Source organism: Telmatherina bonti (genome assembly GCF_933228915.1).
Source record: "Telmatherina bonti genome assembly, chromosome: 9".
Classification (NCBI taxonomy): Eukaryota; Metazoa; Chordata; class Actinopteri; order Atheriniformes; family Telmatherinidae; genus Telmatherina; species Telmatherina bonti.
In genome coordinates, this window is record NC_136627.1 from 402,441 (window position 1) to 424,365 (window position 21,925).

Here is a 21,925-nt window from a genome sequence, read left to right on the forward strand (position 1 = left end):
GCTAACCAAGCTAACCCAGAGATAACAGGAGCTAACGAGCTAACGGAGGTAAGCGGGCTAAAGCTAAGTCATGTTGTTAACCGGCTGAAAACCGTGGTTGTTCTGCGGTTTTTTTTTTTAGTTTTTTTTTTTTACAAGAAGCGGGAGATCGGGTGCCTGTCAATCAAAAGGACACGCACTTATGCACTTTCGCATAGGCTTCACTTTTGACCGCCAGAGGTTGCTGGTTGATTACGATTCTAACAGCCTGGCTAACTATGGATGCTAGCAGCGTGGCTAACTATGGATGCTAAGCTTGACATTCACTTTTATTTATGAATTTAATGTTTCTGAGCCACAACTTCAAACAAAAGCGTAGGAAGATATGAGCATGCTGTTTACCTAGACACCAGGGATGCAGAGAGGAGTGATGTCAGAACCCAGCAGATAGCTAACTTTTGCTTACGGTTATGATAGAGAGTGGAAATGGAAACTTTCTCATTTCCCGATATGCCACATATAATCCGGAGCGATGGTGTGGGCCGCTTCTAACTGACTGGCTCACTTCCATGAATGATGCGGTTCTGTCTGGATTCGTATTAGGTTAAGCATTGCTTCAAGGTCCAAACAACCTCACTCTTCAGTATGTCTACCTTGCCTTTGGCTGCTGCCATTTTGAAAGTGGTCAGCATTTAAGAATTGATACCTGTGTTAACGTACACATATCTAACTAGTTACTACATTTTAGTATTGATTAGTATCTGAGCATCATCATATCACTCTCCTTCCGTCGGACTAGTTTTGTTCAGTATATGGACATCCAACAAGAGGAGATAGGACACTAGATCTGTTTGATTGCAACCTGAAGGAGGTGTACAGGACTGTACCTCTCCCTCCACTGGGCAGATCAGATCACAACATGGTCTAATTTTAACCCACATATAAACTTTGTGTACAGAGGCTTGCTGTTACCACCAGATCTTTCAGGAAGTCGTCAACAAAGGCAAGAGATGCTCTGAGACTGCTTTGATCGCACTGTCTGGGATGTACTGCTGGGAGAGCAGGAAATGGACAGGAGAGTCAACACCATCACAGACTACATCAGTTTCTGTACGGACACTGATTCTGGCTGGAACTGTACGGTGCTATCCTAACATCAAACCACCGATAACCAGTGACATCAAGCACCTCCTGAACCAGAAGAAGTAGGCATTTCAGGAAGGGGATTGGGAAAAGCTGAGGAGTTGCAAAGACAGCTTAAAAAGACTCTGAGGCATGCCAAAGTGGAGTACAAGAGAAAGGTAGAAAATCAGCTGGAGAACAAAAACACCTTCTGTAGCAACTTCTTACATCTCTGCTACTGCTCTGTTCGCCTCGGCACGACCATCCTCCAGGTCCACGTCTGTGGCTGCTCCTGCCACCAACAACTAGCAGGACGACTAGCAGTCCCTCTTTGGAGGCTCTTCAATATGAGCCTTCAGATGGGAGAAGTCCTGGTGCTGACTTCATGTCTCAACAACTGGGTGGCCAGTGGAGCTGAATAACTACAGACCTGTGGCTTTGACATCTCACATAGTGAAGACCTGGGGGAAGCTCCTAAACCCTCTCCCATTTGCCGACCAGAAATGCTTGGGAGTTGAAGATGCGGTTCTTTACATGCTGCCCTGGGCGTACACCTACCTAGATGTACCTTGTTCTCAGTACATCGGTGTGGGGTTATGTGTTTGTGAGACACTGGAATGCAGCACTGAGGCTCCACGGGGGACTAACTTAGCTCCCTTTCTATTCACGCATCAGATTTGTGGTATGTGTCAGTGGTGGACAGGAAGGGGACTACAGTGACCTTGTGGAGCCCTTCTTCTACTGGAGTAAAAAGACCTGTCTTCTGGTGGTGGACTTCAGAAGATCTAACGCACCGAGCCAGCCAGTCTGCATTGATGGGGAGGATATAGCGACTGTGCAGTCATAGAAATACCTAGGGGTAGTTCGAGATCAGAAGCTGGAGTGATCTTCCAACAAAGACACAGCATACTGGAAGGGATATCGTATGTGTTGAAACACCACTATTGCTTTTTTTTGTGCTTGCATTGTATCACACTGAACCATCACACCACCCCCTTGTAGTGTGTTATTTTATGACTTGGGGGTTTTATTCTTGTGGTTGTGAGAATGCATCACAAATCAGATATCCATCATGTTGGTTTCATCTGTATTTTCTGTTCCTGAATCACAGAACCAGCAGTAGAAGAATATCCGTGGCTGCACTGAATGCATGATGGCAGCCAGAACTGTCCTCGTAATAGGCACAAGGTTTGAAAATCCTCCTGCAAACCCTTTATTAGGGTGATCTTGGTGTCCGTACACTCATTGGGAGGACAAAAAAAAAGAGAATGAAAAGAAAAATCCCACAACCCACCAGCATTTAATAAATGTCCGATTGCAATATTTTTAAGTGTAGTCTTTACCTGGAAAAGGGCCCAATTGGACCAAGTTCACCAAACCGTCATGGTGTTAATGGCTCCAAGTTGCAGTAGAGTCAATCTCGCACTTGGACAATCTGGTTTAAGGTTAAGTGTTTAAATGTGTGAGAATGACCTAATCAAAGCCCAGATCCCAACCTAATGGGCTCGACACATGGGATGCGACAAACAGCAGCGACAATGAATGTCACGTTCTCGGATCGTCCGTCTCCAAGAAATTTGATTGTTTATGACATTGGAGGAAATTCTGCCATTTTTACTGCAGCATGTAGTATCAGATAAAGCATGATTAGTCCAGAGAATTTTCTCACAGTAACAGAAATATTGCTGTTAAATCTGTTTTTACAAAAAAAATAAAGGAACACTGGTTAATCTTTTTTGAAAAAAAAAACTAATATCATCAAAACCGATTTAGAAAAATTCATATTTTATTCAAACAGTTAATAAAATCCTCACTGCCAGTGACAGAAGCTAAACTTTTTCAACTTTCTTTTGTCGCGTGTCGAGCTGCATCAACTCTCAGCTGCACATAAAAACGTCGCGCTATATCAACCCTCCACCGCATGTAAACACTCCAGGCAGCACAAAACCTCCACTGCATGTAAACATGTTGAGCTGCATCAACCCTCCTTCGCATGTAAAAATGTCAAGCTGTATCAAAACTTCCACCGCATGTTAACACGCTGACCTGCATCGACACTCCATCGCATGTAAACACTCCAAGCTGCATCAACGCTCCACCGCATGTAAAGATGTCGAGCTAAATCGACCCTCCACCGCATGTAAACAAGTCGGGCTGCATCAACCCTCCATCATATGTAAACATGTCGAGCTGCATAAACCCTCCACCGCATGTAAACACTCCGGGCTTAATCAACTATCCACCGCATGTAATCAGGCTGAGCTGCATCAACCCTCCATCGCATGTAAACACGCGCTGCATAAACCCTCCGTCACATGTAAACATTTCGGGCTGCATCAACTCTCCACCGCATGTGAACACGTCGGGCTGCATCATCTCTCCCCCGCATGTAAACATGTTGAGCTGCATCAACCCTCCTTCGCATGTAAAAATGTCAAACTGCATCAAAACTTCCACCGCATGTAAACACGTGGAGCTGCATCAACCCTCTACCGCATGTAAACGCGCTGACCTGCATCAACCCTCCATCCAATGTAAACACTCCAAGCTGCATCAACCCTCCACCGCATGTAAAGATGTCGAGCTAAATCGACCCTCCACCACATGTAAACAAGTCGGGCTGCATCAACCCTCCACCGTATGTAAACACATTGAGCTGCATCAACCCTCCACCGCATGTAAACAAGCTGAGTTGCATCAACCCTCCATCGCATGTAAAAACGTCGAGCTTCATCAACCCTCCATCAAATGGAAACAATTCGTACTGCATCAACCCTCCACCGCATGTAAAAACGTTGAGCTGCATAAACCCTCCACCGCATGTAAAAACGTTGAGCTGCATAAACCCTCCACCGCATATAAACACGTCGAGCTGAATCAACCCTCCATCGCATGTACACACGTCAAGCAGCATCAACCTTCCTTCGCATGTAAATACTCCAAGCTGCATCAACCCTCCAGCAAATGTAAACATTTCGGGCTGCATCAACCCTCCACCGCATGTAAACACGTCGAGCTGCATCAACTCACCAACGCAGGTAAACAAGTCGAGACGCATCAACCCTCCACCGCATGTGAACACTCCAAGCTGCATCAACCCTCCACCGCATGTAAAGATGTCGAGCTAAATCGACCCTCCACCACATGTAGACAAGTCGGGCTGCATCAACCCTCCACCGCATGTAAACAAGCTGAGTTGCATCAACCCTCCATCGCATGTAAAAACGTCGAGCTGCGTCAATCCTCCATCGCATGTAAACACGTTGAGCTTCATCAACCCTCCATCAAATGGAAACAATTCGTACTGCATCAACCCTCCACCGCATGTAAAAACGTTGAGCTGCATAAACCCTCCACCGCATATAAACACGTCGAGCTGAATCAACCCTCCATCGCATGTACACACGTCGAGCAGCATCAACCTTCCGTGGCATGTAAACACTCCAAGCTGCATCAACCCTCCAGCAAATGTAAACATTTCGGGCTGCATCAACCCTCCACCGCATGTAAATACGTCAAGCTGCATCAACTCACCAACGCAGGTAAACAAGTCGAGATGCATCAACCCTACACCGCATGTAAACACTCCAGGCTGCATAAACCCTCCACCGCATGTAAACACGCTGACCTGCATCAACCCTCCACCACATGTAAACATGCTGAGCTGCATCAACCCTCCATCACATGGAAACAATTCGTGCTGCATCAACCCTCCACCACATGTAAACACGTCGAGCTGCATCAACCCTCCATCGCATGTAAACATTTCGAGATGCATCAACCCTCCATCGAATGTAAACACGTCGAGCTGCATCAACCCTCCATCACATGGAAACAATTCCTGCTGCATCAACCCTCTACCGCATGTAAACACGTTGAGCTGCATCAACCCTCCATCACATTGAAACACGTCGAGCTGAATCAACCCTACAAACGCATGTAAATACGTCGAGCTGCATCAACCCTCCACCGCATGTCAACACGTAGAGCTGCATCAACTCTCCACCGCAGGTAAACAAGTCGAGCCGCCTCAACCCTCCACCGCATGTAAACACTCCGGGAAGCATCAACCCTCCACCGCATGTAAAAACGTCGAGCTAAATCAACCCTCCATCGTATGTAAACACGTTGAGCTGCATCAACCCTCCATAGCATGAAAACACTCCAAGCTGTATCAACCCTCCACCGCATATAAACACACTGACCTGCATCAACCCTCCATCGCATGTAAACACTCCTCGCAGCATCAACCCTCCACCGCATGTAAACACTCCAGGCAGCCACAACCCTCCATCGCATGTAAAAACGTCAAGCTGCATAAACCCTCCACCGCATGTAAACATGTCGTGCTGAATCAACCCTCCATCGTATGTAAACACGTTGAGCTGCATCAACCCTCCATAGCATGAAAACACTCCAAGGTGTATCAACCCTCCACCGCATGTAAACATTCCGGGCCTAATCAACCCTCCACCACAAGTAAACACGTTGAGCTGCATCAATCCTCCTCCGCATGTCAACACATCGAGCTGCATCAACCCTCCACTGCATGTAAACACGTCGAGCTACATCAACCCACCATCACATGTAAACATTTCGGGTTTCATCAACCCTCCATCGCATATAAACACTTCGGGCAGCATCAACCCTCCACCGCATGTAAAAACGTTGAGTTGCGTCAACCCTCCATCGCATGTAAACACGTTAAGCTGCATCAACCCTCCATCACATGGAAACAAGTCGGGCTGCATCAACCCTCCACCGCATTTAAACACACTGACCTGAATCAACCCTCGACCGCATGTAAACACTTCGGGCAGCTTAAACCCTCCATCGCATGTAAACACGTTGAGCTGCATCAACTGTCCACTGCAAGTAGACACTCTGGGCCAAATCAACCCTCCACCGCATGTAAACACTTCGGGCAGCTTAAACCCTCCACTGCATGTAAAAACGTCGAGCTGCATCAACCCTCCATGGCATATAAACACGTCGAGCTGCGTCAACCCTCCATCGCATGTAAACACTCCGGGCAGCATCAACCCTCTATCGCATGTAAAAACTCCAAGCTGCATCAACCCCCCATTGCATATAAACACGCTGAGTTGCAACAACCCTCCATCGCATGTAAAAATGTCAAGCTGCATCAACCCGCCACCGCATGTAAACACTCCAAGCTGCATCTACCCTCCGCCGCATGTAAACACGCTGCGTTGCATCAACCCTCCATCGCATGTAAACACTCCAAGCTGCATCAACCCTCCATCACATGGAAACAATTCGTGCTGCATCAACCCTCCATCGCATGTAAACACGCTTAGCTGCATCAACCCTCCATCACATGGAAACAATTCGTGCTGCATCAACCCTCCACCACATGTAAACACGTCGAGCTGCATCAACCCTCCATCGCATGTAAACATTTCGAGCTGCATCAACCCTCCACCGCATGTAAACACGTCGAGCTGCATCAACCCTCCACCGCATGTAAACACTTCGGGCCTAATCAACCCTCCACCACAAGTAAACACGCTGAGCTGCATCAACCCTCCTCCGCATGTAAAACACATCGAGCTGCATCAACCCTCCATCACATGTAAACATTTCGGGCTTTATCAACCGTCCATCGCATATAAACACTCCGGGCAGCATCAACGCTCCACCACATGTAAAAACGTTGTGCTGCGTCAACCCTCCATCGCATGTAAACACTCCGGGCAGCATGAACCCTCTATCGCATGTAAAAACTCCAAGCTGCATCAACCCCCCATTGCATATAAACACGCTGAGTTGCATCTACCCTCCGCCGCATGTAAAAACGTCGAGCTGCATCAACGCGCCACCGCATGTAAACACTCCAACCTGCATCAACCCTCCATCACATGGAAACAATTCCTGCTGCATCAACCCTCCACCGCATGTAAACACGTCGAGCTGCGTCAATCCTCCATCGCATGTAAACATTTCGAGCTGCATCAACCCTCCATTGCATGTAAAGACGTCGAGCTGCATCAACCCTCCATCACATGGAAACAATTCCTGCTGCATCAACCCTCCACCGCATGTAAACATGTTGAGCTGCATCAACCCTCCACCGCATGTAAACACGCTGAGCTGCCTCAACCCTCCATCACAGGTAAACACTCCCGGCAGCATCAACCCGCCACCGCATGTAAACACTCCTCGCAGCATCAACCCTCCACCGCATGTAAACACTCTGGGCCTAATCAACCCTCCACCACAAGTAAACACGCTGAGATGCATCAACCCTCCTCCGCATGTCAACACATCGAGCTGCATCAACCCTCCACTGCATGTAAACACGTCGAGCTGCATCAACCCACCATCACATGTAAACATTTAGGGCTTTATCAACCCTCCATCGCATATAAACACTCCGGGCAGCATCAACGCTTCACCGCATGTAAAAACGTTGAGCTGCGTCAACCCTCCACCGCATGTAAAAACGTTGAGCTGCGTCAACCCTCCATCACATGGAAACAATTCGGGCTGCATCAACCCTCCACCGCATGTAAACACGCTGACCTGAATCAACCCTTGACTACATGTAAACAAGTCGGGCTGCATCAACCCTCTATCGTATGTATACATGTCGAGCTGCATCAACCGTCCACTGCAAGTAAACACTCTGGGCCAAATCAACCCTCCACCGCATGTAAACACGTCGAGCTGCATCAACTCTCCACCGCAGGTAAACAAGTCGAGCCGCATCAACCCTCCACTGCATGTAAACACGTCGAGCTGCCTCAACCCTCCACCGCATTTAAACACTCGGGCAGCATCAACCCTCCACCGCATGTAAACACGTCGAGCTGCATCAACTCTCCACCGCAGGTAAACAAGTCGAGCCGCATCAACCCTCCACCGCATGTAAACACTCCGGGAAGCATCAACCCTCCACTGCATGTAAACACGTCGAGCTGCATCAACCCTCCACCGCATTTAAACACTCGGGCAGCATCAACCCTCCACCGCATGTAAAAACGTTGAGCTGCATAAACCCTCCACCGCATATAAACACGTCGAGCTGAATCAACCCTCCATCGCATTTACACACGTCGAGCAGCATCAACCTTCCGTGGCATGTAAACACTCCAAGCTGCATCAACCCATCCAGCAAATGTAAACATTTCGGGCTGCATCAACCCTCCACCGCATGTAAACACGTCGAGCTGCATCAACTCACCAACGCAGGTAAACAAGTCGAGACGCATCAACCCTCCACCGCATGTAAACACTCCAAGCTGCATAAACCCTCCACCGCATGTAAACACGCTGACCTGCATCAACCCTCCACCACATGTCAACACGTCGAGCTGCATCAACCCTCCATCGCATGTAAACATTTCGAGCTGCATCAACCCTCCACCGCATGTAAACACGTCGAGCTGCATCAACCCTCCACCGCATGTAAACACGTCGAGCTGCATACACCCTCCACCGCATGTAAACACTTCGGGCCTAATCAACCCTCCACCACAAGTAAACACGCTGAGCTGCATCAACCCTCCTCCGCATGTAAACACATCGAGCTGCATCAACCCTCCATCACATGTAAACATTTCGGGCTTTATCAACTGTCCATCGCATATAAACACTCCGGGCAGCATCAACGCTCCACCACATGTAAAAACGTTGAGCTGCGTCAACCCTCCATCACATGGAAACAATTCGAGCTGCATCAACCCTCCACCGCATTTAAACACTCGGGCAGCATCAACCCTCCACCGCATGTAAAAACGTTGAGCTGCATAAACCCTCCACCGCATATAAACACGTCGAGCTGAATCAACCCTCCATCGCATGTACACACGTCGAGCAGCATCAACCTTCCGTGGCATGTAAACACTCCAAGCTGCATCAACCCATCCAGCAAATGTAAACATTTCGGGCTGCATCAACCCTCCACCGCATGTAAACACGTCGAGCTGCATCAACTCACCAACGCAGGTAAACAACTCGAGACGCATCAACCCTCCACCGCATGTAAACACTCCAAGCTGCATAAACCCTCCACCGCATGTAAACACGCTGACCTGCATCAACCCTCCACCACATGTAAACACGTCGAGCTGCATCAACCCTCCATCGCATGTAAACATTTCGAGCTGCATCAACCCTCCACCGCATGTAAACACTTCGGGCCTAATCAACCCTCCACCACAAGTAAACACGCTGAGCTGCGTCAACCCTCCTCCGCATGTAAACACATCGAGCTGCATCAACCCTCCATCACATGTAAACATTTCGGGCTTTATCAACCGTCCATCGCATATAAACACTCCGGGCAGCATCAACGCTCCACCACATGTAAAAACGTTGAGCTGCGTCAACCCTCCATCACATGGAAACAATTCGGGCTGCATCAACCCTCCACCGCATGTAAACACTCCGGGCTGCATCAACCCTCCATCGTATGTAAACACGTTGAGCTGCTTTAACCCTCCATAGCATGAAAACACTCCAAGCTGTATCAACCCTCCACCGCATATAAACACACTGACCTGCATCAACCCTCCATCGCATGTAAACACTCCTCGCAGCATCAACCCTCCACCGCATGTAAACACTCCAGGGAGCCACAACCCTCCATCGCATGTAAAAACGTCAAGCTGCATCAACCCTCCTCCGCATGTCAACACATCGAGCTGCATCAACCCTCCACTGCATGTAAACACGCTGCGTTGCATCAACCCTCCATCGCATGTAAACACTCCAACATGCATCAACCCTCCATCACATGGAAACAATTCGTGCTGCATCAACCCTACACCGCATGTAAACACGTCGAGCTGCGTCAATCCTCCATCGCATGTAAACATTTCGAGCTGCATCAACATTCCACCACATGTTAAGACGCCAGGCAGCATCAACCCTCCACCGCATGTAAAAACATCAAGCTGCATAAACCCTCCATAGCATGAAAACACTCCCAGCTCTATCAACCCTCCACCGCATAAAAACACGCTGACCTGCATCAACCCTCGATCGCATGTAAGAATGTCGGGCAGCATCAACCCTCGACCGCATGTAAACACTCCAGGCAGCATTAACCCTCTATCGCATGTAAACACTCCTCGCAGCATCAACCCTCCACCGCATGTAAACACTCCAAGCTGCATCAACCCTCCACAGCATGTAAACACCCCGGGCAGCACCAACCCTCCACCGCATGTAAACACGTTGAGCTGAATCAACCCTCCATCATATGTAAACACGTTGAGCTGCATCAACCCTCCATCGTATGTAAACACGTCGTGCTGAATCAACCCTCCATCGTATGTAAACAGGTTGAGCTGCATCAACCCTCCATAGCATGAAAACACTCCAAGCTGCATCAACCGTCCACCGCATGTAAACAAGCTGACTGCATTAACCCGCCACCGCATGTAAAAATGTCGGGTTGCATCAACCCTTCACAGCATGTAAAAACTCCGGGCAGCATCAACCCTCGACCGCATGTAAACACTCCAAGCTGCATCAACCCTCCACAGCATGTAAACACTCCGGGCAGCATCAACCCTCCACCGCATGTAAAAATGTCGAGCTAAATCAACCCTCCATCGCATGTAAACACGTCGAGCTGCATCAACCCTCCATTGCATGTAAAAATGTCGAGCTGCGTCAACCCTCCATCGCATGTAAACACTCCAAGCTGCATCAACCCTCCAGCGCATGTAAACATTTCGGGCTGCATAAACCCTCCACCGCATGCAAACACGTTGAGCTGCATCAACCCTCCATCGCATGTAAAAACGTCGAGCTGCATCAACCCTCCATCGCATGTAAACATTCCAAGCTGCATCAACCCTCCAGCGCATGTAAACATTTCGGGCTGCATAAACCCTCCACCGCATGCAAACACGTTGAGCTGCATAAACCCTCCACCGCATGCAAACACGTTGAGCTGCATCAACCCTCCATCGCATGTAAAAACGTCGAGCTGCATCAACCCTACACCGCATGTGAACATTTCAAGCTGCATCAACCCTCCATCGCATGTAAACACGTCGAGCTGCAGCAACCCTCCATCGCATGTAAACACTCCAAGCTGCAACAACCCTCCATCACATGGAAACAATTCCTGCTGCATCAACCCTCCACCGCATGTAAACACGCTGAGCTGCATCAACCCTCCACCGCATGTAAACACGCTGAGCTGCATCAACCCTCCATTACATGTAAACACGTCAGGCAGCATCAACCCTCGACCGCATGTAAACACTCCAAGCTGCATCAACCCTCCACAGCATGTAAACACTCCGGGCAGCATCAACCCTCCACCGCATGTAAAAATGTCGAGCTAAATCAACCCTCCATCGCATGTAAACACGTCGAGCTGCATCAACCCTCCATCACATGGAAACAATTCGAGCTGCATCAACCCTCCACCGCATTTAAACACTCGGGCAGCATCAACCCTCCACCGCATGTAAAAACGTTGAGCTGCATAAACCCTCCACCGCATATAAACACGTCGAGCTGAATCAACCCTCCATCGCATGTACACACGTCGAGCAGCATCAACCTTCCGTGGCATGTAAACACTCCAAGCTGCATCAACCCATCCAGCAAATGTAAACATTTCGGGCTGCATCAACCCTCCACCGCATGTAAACACGTCGAGCTGCATCAACTCACCAACGCAGGTAAACAACTCGAGACGCATCAACCCTCCACCGCATGTAAACACTCCAAGCTGCATAAACCCTCCACCGCATGTAAACACGCTGACCTGCATCAACCCTCCACCACATGTAAACACGTCGAGCTGCATCAACCCTCCATCGCATGTAAACATTTCGAGCTGCATCAACCCTCCACCGCATGTAAACACTTCGGGCCTAATCAACCCTCCACCACAAGTAAACACGCTGAGCTGCGTCAACCCTCCTCCGCATGTAAACACATCGAGCTGCATCAACCCTCCATCACATGTAAACATTTCGGGCTTTATCAACCGTCCATCGCATATAAACACTCCGGGCAGCATCAACGCTCCACCACATGTAAAAACGTTGAGCTGCGTCAACCCTCCATCACATGGAAACAATTCGGGCTGCATCAACCCTCCACCGCATGTAAACACTCCGGGCTGCATCAACCCTCCATCGTATGTAAACACGTTGAGCTGCTTTAACCCTCCATAGCATGAAAACACTCCAAGCTGTATCAACCCTCCACCGCATATAAACACACTGACCTGCATCAACCCTCCATCGCATGTAAACACTCCTCGCAGCATCAACCCTCCACCGCATGTAAACACTCCAGGGAGCCACAACCCTCCATCGCATGTAAAAACGTCAAGCTGCATCAACCCTCCTCCGCATGTCAACACATCGAGCTGCATCAACCCTCCACTGCATGTAAACACGCTGCGTTGCATCAACCCTCCATCGCATGTAAACACTCCAACATGCATCAACCCTTCATCACATGGAAACAATTCGTGCTGCATCAACCCTACACCGCATGTAAACACGTCGAGCTGCGTCAATCCTCCATCGCATGTAAACATTTCGAGCTGCATCAACATTCCACCACATGTTAAGACGCCAGGCAGCATCAACCCTCCACCGCATGTAAAAACATCAAGCTGCATAAACCCTCCATAGCATGAAAACACTCCCAGCTCTATCAACCCTCCACCGCATAAAAACACGCTGACCTGCATCAACCCTCGATCGCATGTAAGAATGTCGGGCAGCATCAACCCTCGACCGCATGTAAACACTCCAGGCAGCATTAACCCTCTATCGCATGTAAACACTCCTCGCAGCATCAACCCTCCACCGCATGTAAACACTCCAAGCTGCATCAACCCTCCACAGCATGTAAACACCCCGGGCAGCACCAACCCTCCACCGCATGTAAACACGTTGAGCTGAATCAACCCTCCATCATATGTAAACACGTTGAGCTGCATCAACCCTCCATCGTATGTAAACACGTCGTGCTGAATCAACCCTCCATCGTATGTAAACAGGTTGAGCTGCATCAACCCTCCATAGCATGAAAACACTCCAAGCTGCATCAACCGTCCACCGCATGTAAACAAGCTGACTGCATTAACCCGCCACCGCATGTAAAAATGTCGGGTTGCATCAACCCTTCACAGCATGTAAAAACTCCGGGCAGCATCAACCCTCGACCGCATGTAAACACTCCAAGCTGCATCAACCCTCCACAGCATGTAAACACTCCGGGCAGCATCAACCCTCCACCGCATGTAAAAATGTCGAGCTAAATCAACCCTCCATCGCATGTAAACACGTCGAGCTGCATCAACCCTCCATTGCATGTAAAAATGTCGAGCTGCGTCAACCCTCCATCGCATGTAAACACTCCAAGCTGCATCAACCCTCCAGCGCATGTAAACATTTCGGGCTGCATAAACCCTCCACCGCATGCAAACACGTTGAGCTGCATCAACCCTCCATCGCATGTAAAAACGTCGAGCTGCATCAACCCTCCATCGCATGTAAACATTCCAAGCTGCATCAACCCTCCAGCGCATGTAAACATTTCGGGCTGCATAAACCCTCCACCGCATGCAAACACGTTGAGCTGCATAAACCCTCCACCGCATGCAAACACGTTGAGCTGCATCAACCCTCCATCGCATGTAAAAACGTCGAGCTGCATCAACCCTACACCGCATGTGAACATTTCAAGCTGCATCAACCCTCCATCGCATGTAAACACGTCGAGCTGCAGCAACCCTCCATCGCATGTAAACACTCCAAGCTGCAACAACCCTCCATCACATGGAAACAATTCCTGCTGCATCAACCCTCCACCGCATGTAAACACGCTGAGCTGCATCAACCCTCCACCGCATGTAAACACGCTGAGCTGCATCAACCCTCCATTACATGTAAACACGTCAGGCAGCATCAACCCTCCATCGCATGTAAACACTCGTCGCAGCATCAACCCTCCACCGCCTTGAAACACTCCGGGCCTAATCAACCCTCCACCACAAGTAAAAACGTTGAGCTGCGTCAGCCCTCCATCGCATGTAAACACGTTGAGCTGCATCAACCCTCCATCACATGGAAACAATTCGGGCGGCATCAACCCTCCACCGCATGTAAACACGCTGACCTGAATCAACCCTCGACCGCATGTAAACAAGTCGGGCTGCATCAACCCTCTATCGTATGAAAACATGTCGAGCTGCATCAACCATCCACTTCAAGTAAACACTCTGGGCCAAATCAACCCTCCACCGCATGTAAACACTCCGGACAGCTTAAACCCTCCATCGCATGTAAACACATTGAGCTGCATCAACCCTCCACCACATGTAAATACTCCAGGCAGCATCAACCCGCCACCGCATCTAAACACGTTGAGCTGCATCAACCCGCCACCGCATGTGAACACGTCAAGCTGCATCAACCCTCCATCGCATGTAAACACGTCAAGCTGCATCAACCCACCACCGCATGTAAACACGCTGAGCTGTATCAACCCTCCACTGCATGTAAACACGTTGAACTGCATCAACCCGCCACCGCATGTAAACACGTTGAGCTGCATCAACCCTCCACCGCATGTAAACACGCTGAGCTGCATCAACCCTCCACGGCATGTAAACACTCTGGGCAGCATCAACCCTCCATCGCATGTAAACACTCCTGGCAGCATCAACCCTCCACCGCATGTAAATACGCTGAGCTGTATCAACCCTCCACCACATGTAAATACTCCAGGCAGCATCAACCCGCCACCGCATGTAAACACGTCAAGCTGCATCAACCCACCACCGCATGTAAACACGCTGAGTTGCATCAACCCTCCACGGCATGTAAACACTCCTGGCAGCATCAACCCTCCACCGCATGTAAACACGCTGAGCTGTATCAACCCTCCACTGCATGTAAACAAGTCGGGCTGCATCAACCCTCCATCGCATGTAAACACTCCTGGCAGCATCAACCCTCCACCGCATGTAAACACGCTGAGCTGGATCAACCCTCCACTGCATGTAAACACGTTGAGCCGCATCAACCCGCCACCGCATGTAAACACGTCAAGCTGCATCAACCCTCCATCACATGTAAACACGCTGAGCTGCATCAACCCTCCACGGCATGTAAACACGTTGAGCTGCATCAACCCGCCACCGCATGTAAACACGTCAAGCTGCGTCAACCCTCCATCGCATGTAAACACTCCAAGCTGCATCAACCCTCCAGCGCATGTAAACATTTCGGGCTGCATAAACCCTCCACCGCATGTAAACACGTTGAGCTGCATCAACCCTCCATCGCATGTAAAAACGTCGAGCTGCATCAATCCTCCATCGCATGTGAACATTTCAAGCTGCATCAACCCTACACCGCATGTGAACATTTCAAGCTGCATCAACCCTCCATCGCATGTTAACACGCCGAGCTACATCAACCCTCTATTGCATGTAAACATTTCCAGCTGCATCAACCCTCCATCGCATGTTAACACGCCGAGCTACATCAACCCTCTATTGCATGTAAACATTTCCAGCTGCATCAACCCTCCATCGCATGTTAACACGCCGAGCTACATCAACCCTCTATTGCATGTAAACATTTCCAGCTGCATCAACCCTCCACCGCATGTAAACACGCTGAGCTGCATACACCCTCCATCACATGTAAACACGTCAGGCTGCATCAACCCTCCACGGCATGTTAACACTCTGGGCAGCATCAACCCTCCATTGCATGTAAACACTCCTTGCAGCATCAACCCTCCACCGCCTTGAAACACTCCGGGCCTAATCAACCCTCCACCACAAGTAAACACGCTGAGCTGCATCAACCCTCCTCCGCATGTCAACACGCCGAGCTGCATCAACCCTCCACTGCATGTAAACACGTCAAGCTGCATCAACCCTCCATCGCATATAAACACGTCAAGCTGCATCAACCCACCACCGCATGTAAACACGCTGAGTTGCATCAAATCTCCACCGCATGTAAACACTCCTGGCAGCATCAACCCTCCACTGCATGTAAACACTCCGGGCAGCTTAAACCCTCCATCGCATGTAAACATTTCGGGCTTTATCAACCCTCCATCGCATGTAAACACTCCGGGCAGCATCAAACCTCCACCGCATGTAAAAACATCAAGCTGCGTCAACCCTCCACTGCATGTAAACACGTCGAGCTGCATCAACCATCCACTGTATGTAAAAACATCGAGCTGCATCAACCCTCCATCGCATGTAAACACGTTGAGCTGCATCAACCCTCCATCGCATGCAAACATTTCGAGCTGCATCAACCCTCCACCACATGTAAACACTCCAGGAAGCATCAACCCGCCACCGCATGTAAACACGTCGAGCTGCATCAACCCTCCACCGCATGTAAATACACTTAGCTGCATCAACCCTCTATTGCATGTAAACATTTCCAGCTGCATCAACCCTCCACCGCATGTAAACATTTCCAGCTGCATCAACCCTCCACCGCATGTAAACATTTCCAGATGCATCAACCCTCCACCGCATGTAAACACGCTGAGCTGCATCAACCCTCCATCACGTGTAAACACGTCAGGCTGCATCAACCCTCCACGGCATGTAAACACTCTGGGCAGCATCAACCCTCCATCGCATGTAAACACTCCTCGCAGCATCAACCCTCCACCGCCTTGAAACACTCCGGGCCTAATCAACCCTCCACCACAAGTAAACACGCTGAGCTGCATCAACCCACCGCATGTCAACACGCCGAGCTGCATCAACCCTCCACTGCATGTAAATACGTCGAACTGCATGAACCCACCATCACATGTAAACATTTCGGGCTTTATCAACCCTCCATCACATGGAAACAATTCGGGCTGCATCAACCCTCCATCACATGGAAACAATTCGGGCTGCATCAACCCTCCACCGCATGTAAACACGCTGACCTGAATCAACCCTCGACCGCATGTAAACAAGTCGGGCTGCATCAACCCTCTATCGTATGAAAACATGTCGAGCTGCATCAACCATCCACTGCAAGTAAACACTCTGGGCCAAATCAACCCTCCACCGCATGTAAACACTCCGGGCAGCTTAAACCCTCCATCGCATGTAAACACATTGAGCTGCATCAACCCTCCACCACATGTAAATACTCCAGGCAGCATCAACCCGCCACCGCATGTAAACACGTCAAGCTGCATCAACCCTCCACCGCATGTAAACACGCTGAGTTGCATCAACCCTCCACGGCATGTAAACAGTCCTGGCAGCATCAACCCTCCATCGCATGTAAACATGCTGAGCTGTATCAACCCTCCACTGCATGTAAACACGTTGAGCTGCATCAACCCGCCACCGCATGTAAACACGTCAAGCTGCATCAACCCTCCATCGCATGTAAACACGCTGAGCTGCATCAACCCTCCACGGCATGTAAACACTCCAAGCTGCATCAACCCGCCACCGCATGTAAACACGTCAAGCTGCATCAACCCTCCATCGCATGTAAACACGTCAAGCTGCATCAACCCACCACCGCATGTAAACACGCTGAGTTGCATCAACCCTCCACGGCATGTAAACACTCCTGGCAGCATCAACCCTCCACCGCATGTAAACACGCTGAGCTGTATCAACCCTCCACTGCATGTAAACAAGTCGGGCTGCATCAACCCTCCATCGCATGTAAACATGCTGAGCTGTATCAACCCTCCACTGCATGTAAACACGTTGAGCTGCATCAACCCGCCACCGCATGTAAACACGTCAAGCTGCATCAACCCTCCATCGCATGTAAACACGCTGAGCTGCATCAACCCTCCACGGCATGTAAACACGTTGAGCTGCATCAACCCGCCACCGCATGTAAACACGTCAAGCTGCATCAACCCTCCATCGCATGTAAACACTCCTGGCAGCATCAACCCTCCACCGCATGTAAACACGCTGAGCTGTATCAACCCTCCACGGCATGTAAACACTCCAAGCTGCATCAACCCGCCACCGCATGTAAACACGTCAAGCTGCATCAACCCTCCATCGCATGTAAACACGTCAAGCTGCATCAACCCACCACCGCATGTAAGCACGCTGAGTTGCATCAACCCTCCACGGCATGTAAACACTCCTGGCAGCATCAACCCTCCACCGCATGTAAACACGCTGAGCTGTATCAACCCTCCACTGCATGTAAACAAGTCGGGCTGCATCAACCCTCCATCGCATGTAAACACTCCTGGCAGCATCAACCCTCCACCGCATGTAAACACGCTGAGCTGTATCAACCCTCCACTGCATGTAAACAAGTCGGGCTGCATCAACCCTCCATCGCATGTAAACATGCTGAGCTGTATCAACCCTCCACTGCATGTAAACACGTTGAGCTGCATCAACCCGCCACCGCATGTAAACACGTCAAGCTGCATCAACCCTCCATCGCATGTAAACACGCTGAGCTGCATCAACCCTCCACGGCATGTAAACACGTTGAGCTGCATCAACCCGCCACCGCATGTAAACACGTCAAGCTGCATCAACCCTCCATCGCATGTAAACACTCCTGGCAGCATCAACCCTCCACCGCATGTAAACACGCTGAGCTGTATCAACCCTCCACTGCATGTAAACACTCCGGACAGCTTAAACCCTCCATCGCATGTAAACACGTTGAGCTGCATCAACCCTCCATCGCATGTAAACATTTCGGGCTTTATCAACCCTCCATCGCATGTAAACACTCCGGGCAGCATCAACCATCCACTGCATGTAAAAACATCGAGCTGCGTCAACCCTCCATCGCATGTAAACACGTTGAGCTGCATCAACCCTCCATCGCATGCAAACATTTCGAGCTGCATCAACCCTCCACCACATGTAAACACTCCAGGAAGCATCAACCCGCCACCGCATGTAAACACGTCGAGCTGCATCAACCCTCCACCGCATGTAAACACACTTAGCTGCATCAACCCTCCACCGCATGTAAACACTCCAAGCTGCATCAACCCTCCACCGCTTGTAAACACTCCAGGCAGCATCAACCCTCCACCGCATGTAAAGACATCGAGCTGCGTCAACCCTCCATCGCATGTAAACAGGTTGAGCTGCGTCAACCCTCCATCGCATGTAAACACGTCCAGCTGCATCAACCCTCTCCGGAGGTAAAAACAAGAGAAATGGCGCTGACTCACCGCCTGAACACCGCCTCCATGTCCTTAATCTGCTTGCGGGAGAACTCTTTGAACTCCGTGTAGGGATTGAAGACCCGGGCCGCTCGAGGAGCTGCGGTCCCGTCGCTGATGTCCAGCCTGCGGTTCAGCACTGCGGACAGCTCGGAGGGGGGGTCGCTCCTGGCGCCGCCGGGCTCCTGCAGCGCGGTGCGCACCGGGCTCCGCACCGGGCTGCGGGGCTCGGGCCTCGGCTCGGGTTGCTCCGTGGCCGCGAGGCGCGAGCGCAGCTTGCTGGCGAGCTCATCGGAAGCCATGATCCACGTCTCCGCAGCGGTCAGTGGGAAGATGCGTCTCAGCTAGAGGCGGGACGATGCGTGACAGTCAGAGGCGCCTCCAGTGCGGGCTGCTGCCAGCTAGTCACGTGACCGGACTACATCCGGTCGAACTTCAGAGTAAAGCATGGTCTTGAAAGTTTTATCGAAGTTTTCTCAACTAATTTAGATAAACACCATTCCTGTGTTAAGCTGAATAAGGTAGAAACATGAATAAATTAAAGAAAGGATGAATGAATGAAAGACGGACAGACAGAAAATATGAAAGAAAAAATAATGAATAAATGAAAAAAGAAAGAAACAATGGCTGAATGAATGAAAAACAGACAGACAGAAAGAACGAAAGCATGAATGAATGAATGAATGAATGAATGATTTAAAAAAGAATGAATTAAAGAAAGAATGAATGAAAAACAGAAAGAATGAAAAACAGAATGAATGATTAAATGAATGAAAAAGACAGAAAGTAAAAAGGTAGAATGAATGAATGAAAAAATGAAAAAGGAAAGAAAGAAAGAATAAATGAATGAATAAATTAATGAAAGACAGAAAGAAAGGCAGAAAGAAAGAATGAATGAATGAATAAAAGAATGATAGACATAAAGAATGAATGAATGAATTAATGAATGAAAGACAGACAGAAAGAAAAAAGGTAGAAAGAATGAATGAAAGAATGAATGACCGACTGAATGAATGACTGAATGAAGGAATGAATGAATGAATGAACGAATGAATGAATGAATGAATGAATGAATGTTTTGTGTAGCATTTCATTCCTTTACAGACAGTTGAGTCGTGCGAGAGGAAAGGAACTGTTCCCAGTCGTGCCTTTACTACGCGGTCATTTCTTTTAAAATGTCGGGTATACACCTGTTGACACGTGCTTAACTGGTGTTGCTGTTATTTTTATTTGGAAAAAACAAACAAAACAAAAGGTAAAGAAAAAAACAAACAAAACAAGATGTTAAAATTGTCAAGCAAAAATCCTGATATTTGTTTTTTCTATTTAATTTCCTGCCCCTGCCAAGTACAATAAAGCAGTTTAAAGAAACTGATTCATCTCTTCTTTTCAGCAACATTTTTGGAACAACTAACATGAATTACAAGGTTTTGTCCTATTTCAAGAATTTTAAGTAAATTATCATGCATTGTGAGAAAACAAATATTGTTAACCCTTCCTCTTATATCAGGAATTTTTTTTTAGTGTACGTTGCTGGTTGCTTGAACTATGCCACGATAATGGTGGGAGCATTTACTGTCAAGGTGGCGGTGGAAGTGTGGACCCGGATGCCGGAACGGGAGCCAGGGATGCAGAACCAAGATGTTTTCATATAAGATCACCGACCTGAAGGAGCCCTGTGGTGAGCTGGCGAGCTGTCCAGGATGTAACACGCCTCTCGCACAAACACTGCCAGGAAATATACAGAAACTATTTAAACTTGACTTTCCACATCTGGGAAGTAATTCTGAACACATAAATTTATTCCACACACCTAAAGTCTTAAGTGGCTATTTAACACAGATAAGTAAATCAGCCTCCGGGCTTGTTAATGCCAAACATTCTTGTTCTGTTGACAGATAATTTGTCTTATTTTACCAAACTTTTGCATCTTTTTCTTGTTTTTAAAGCTGTTTTTTTTTCTGTACGAACTTTGCAGAGACGGCTTGATGATATAAATGCAAAACAACCTAAGAAGACTCACATCCCAGCTCCTCAGAAGGAAACCAAGTCACAGTGTAGCTACTGGAGAAGTTTCACAGACACAACGCTGCTGTTGATCTGGCTTTCCTTCTTTCTTTTCAGGAAAACTTCAAATTAAGAGCTTTTCTGTGGAATTTTATTATTTAAAGGCATCATCAACTGGAAATTCCACTTTCCCATGATAAAAAACCCGCCCCTGTTCTAGAACTAAACCCGCCCCTGTTCTAGACCTAAACCCGCCCCTGTTCTAGACCTAAACCCGCCACTGTTCTAGACCTAAACCCGCCCCTGTTCTAGAACTAAACCCGCCCCTGTTCTAGACCTAAACCCGCCCCTGTTCTAGACCTAAACCCGCCCCTGTTCTAGACCTAAACCCGCCACTGTTCTAGACCTAAACCCGCCCCTGTTCTAGAACTAAACCCGCCCCTGTTCTAGACCTAAACCCGCCCCTGTTCTAGAACTAAACCCGCCCCTGTTCTAGACCTAAACCCGCCCCTGTTCTAGACCTAAACCCGCCCCTGTTCTAGACCTAAACCCCCCACTGTTCTAGATCTAAACCCGCCCCTGTTCTAGACCTAAACCCGCCCCTGTTCTAGACCTAAACCCGCCCCTGTTCTAGACCTAAACC

At 49.0% G+C, this 21,925-nt stretch overlaps 1 protein-coding gene across 1 annotated transcript in view; it reads right to left on the minus strand.

Annotated features, from left to right (window-relative positions):
- efhd1 (EF-hand domain family, member D1) overlaps window positions 1-19,581 on the minus strand; it is a 35,295-nt gene extending 15,714 nt beyond the window's left edge. Inside the window, exon 1 of the mRNA XM_079246969.1 lies at window positions 19,285-19,581. Coding sequence (XP_079103095.1) covers window positions 19,285-19,577 — 293 coding nt within the window. The 5' untranslated portion in view covers window positions 19,578-19,581. The remainder of the gene's footprint in view (window positions 1-19,284) is intronic.
- Window positions 19,582-21,925: the final 2,344 nt, after the last annotated feature.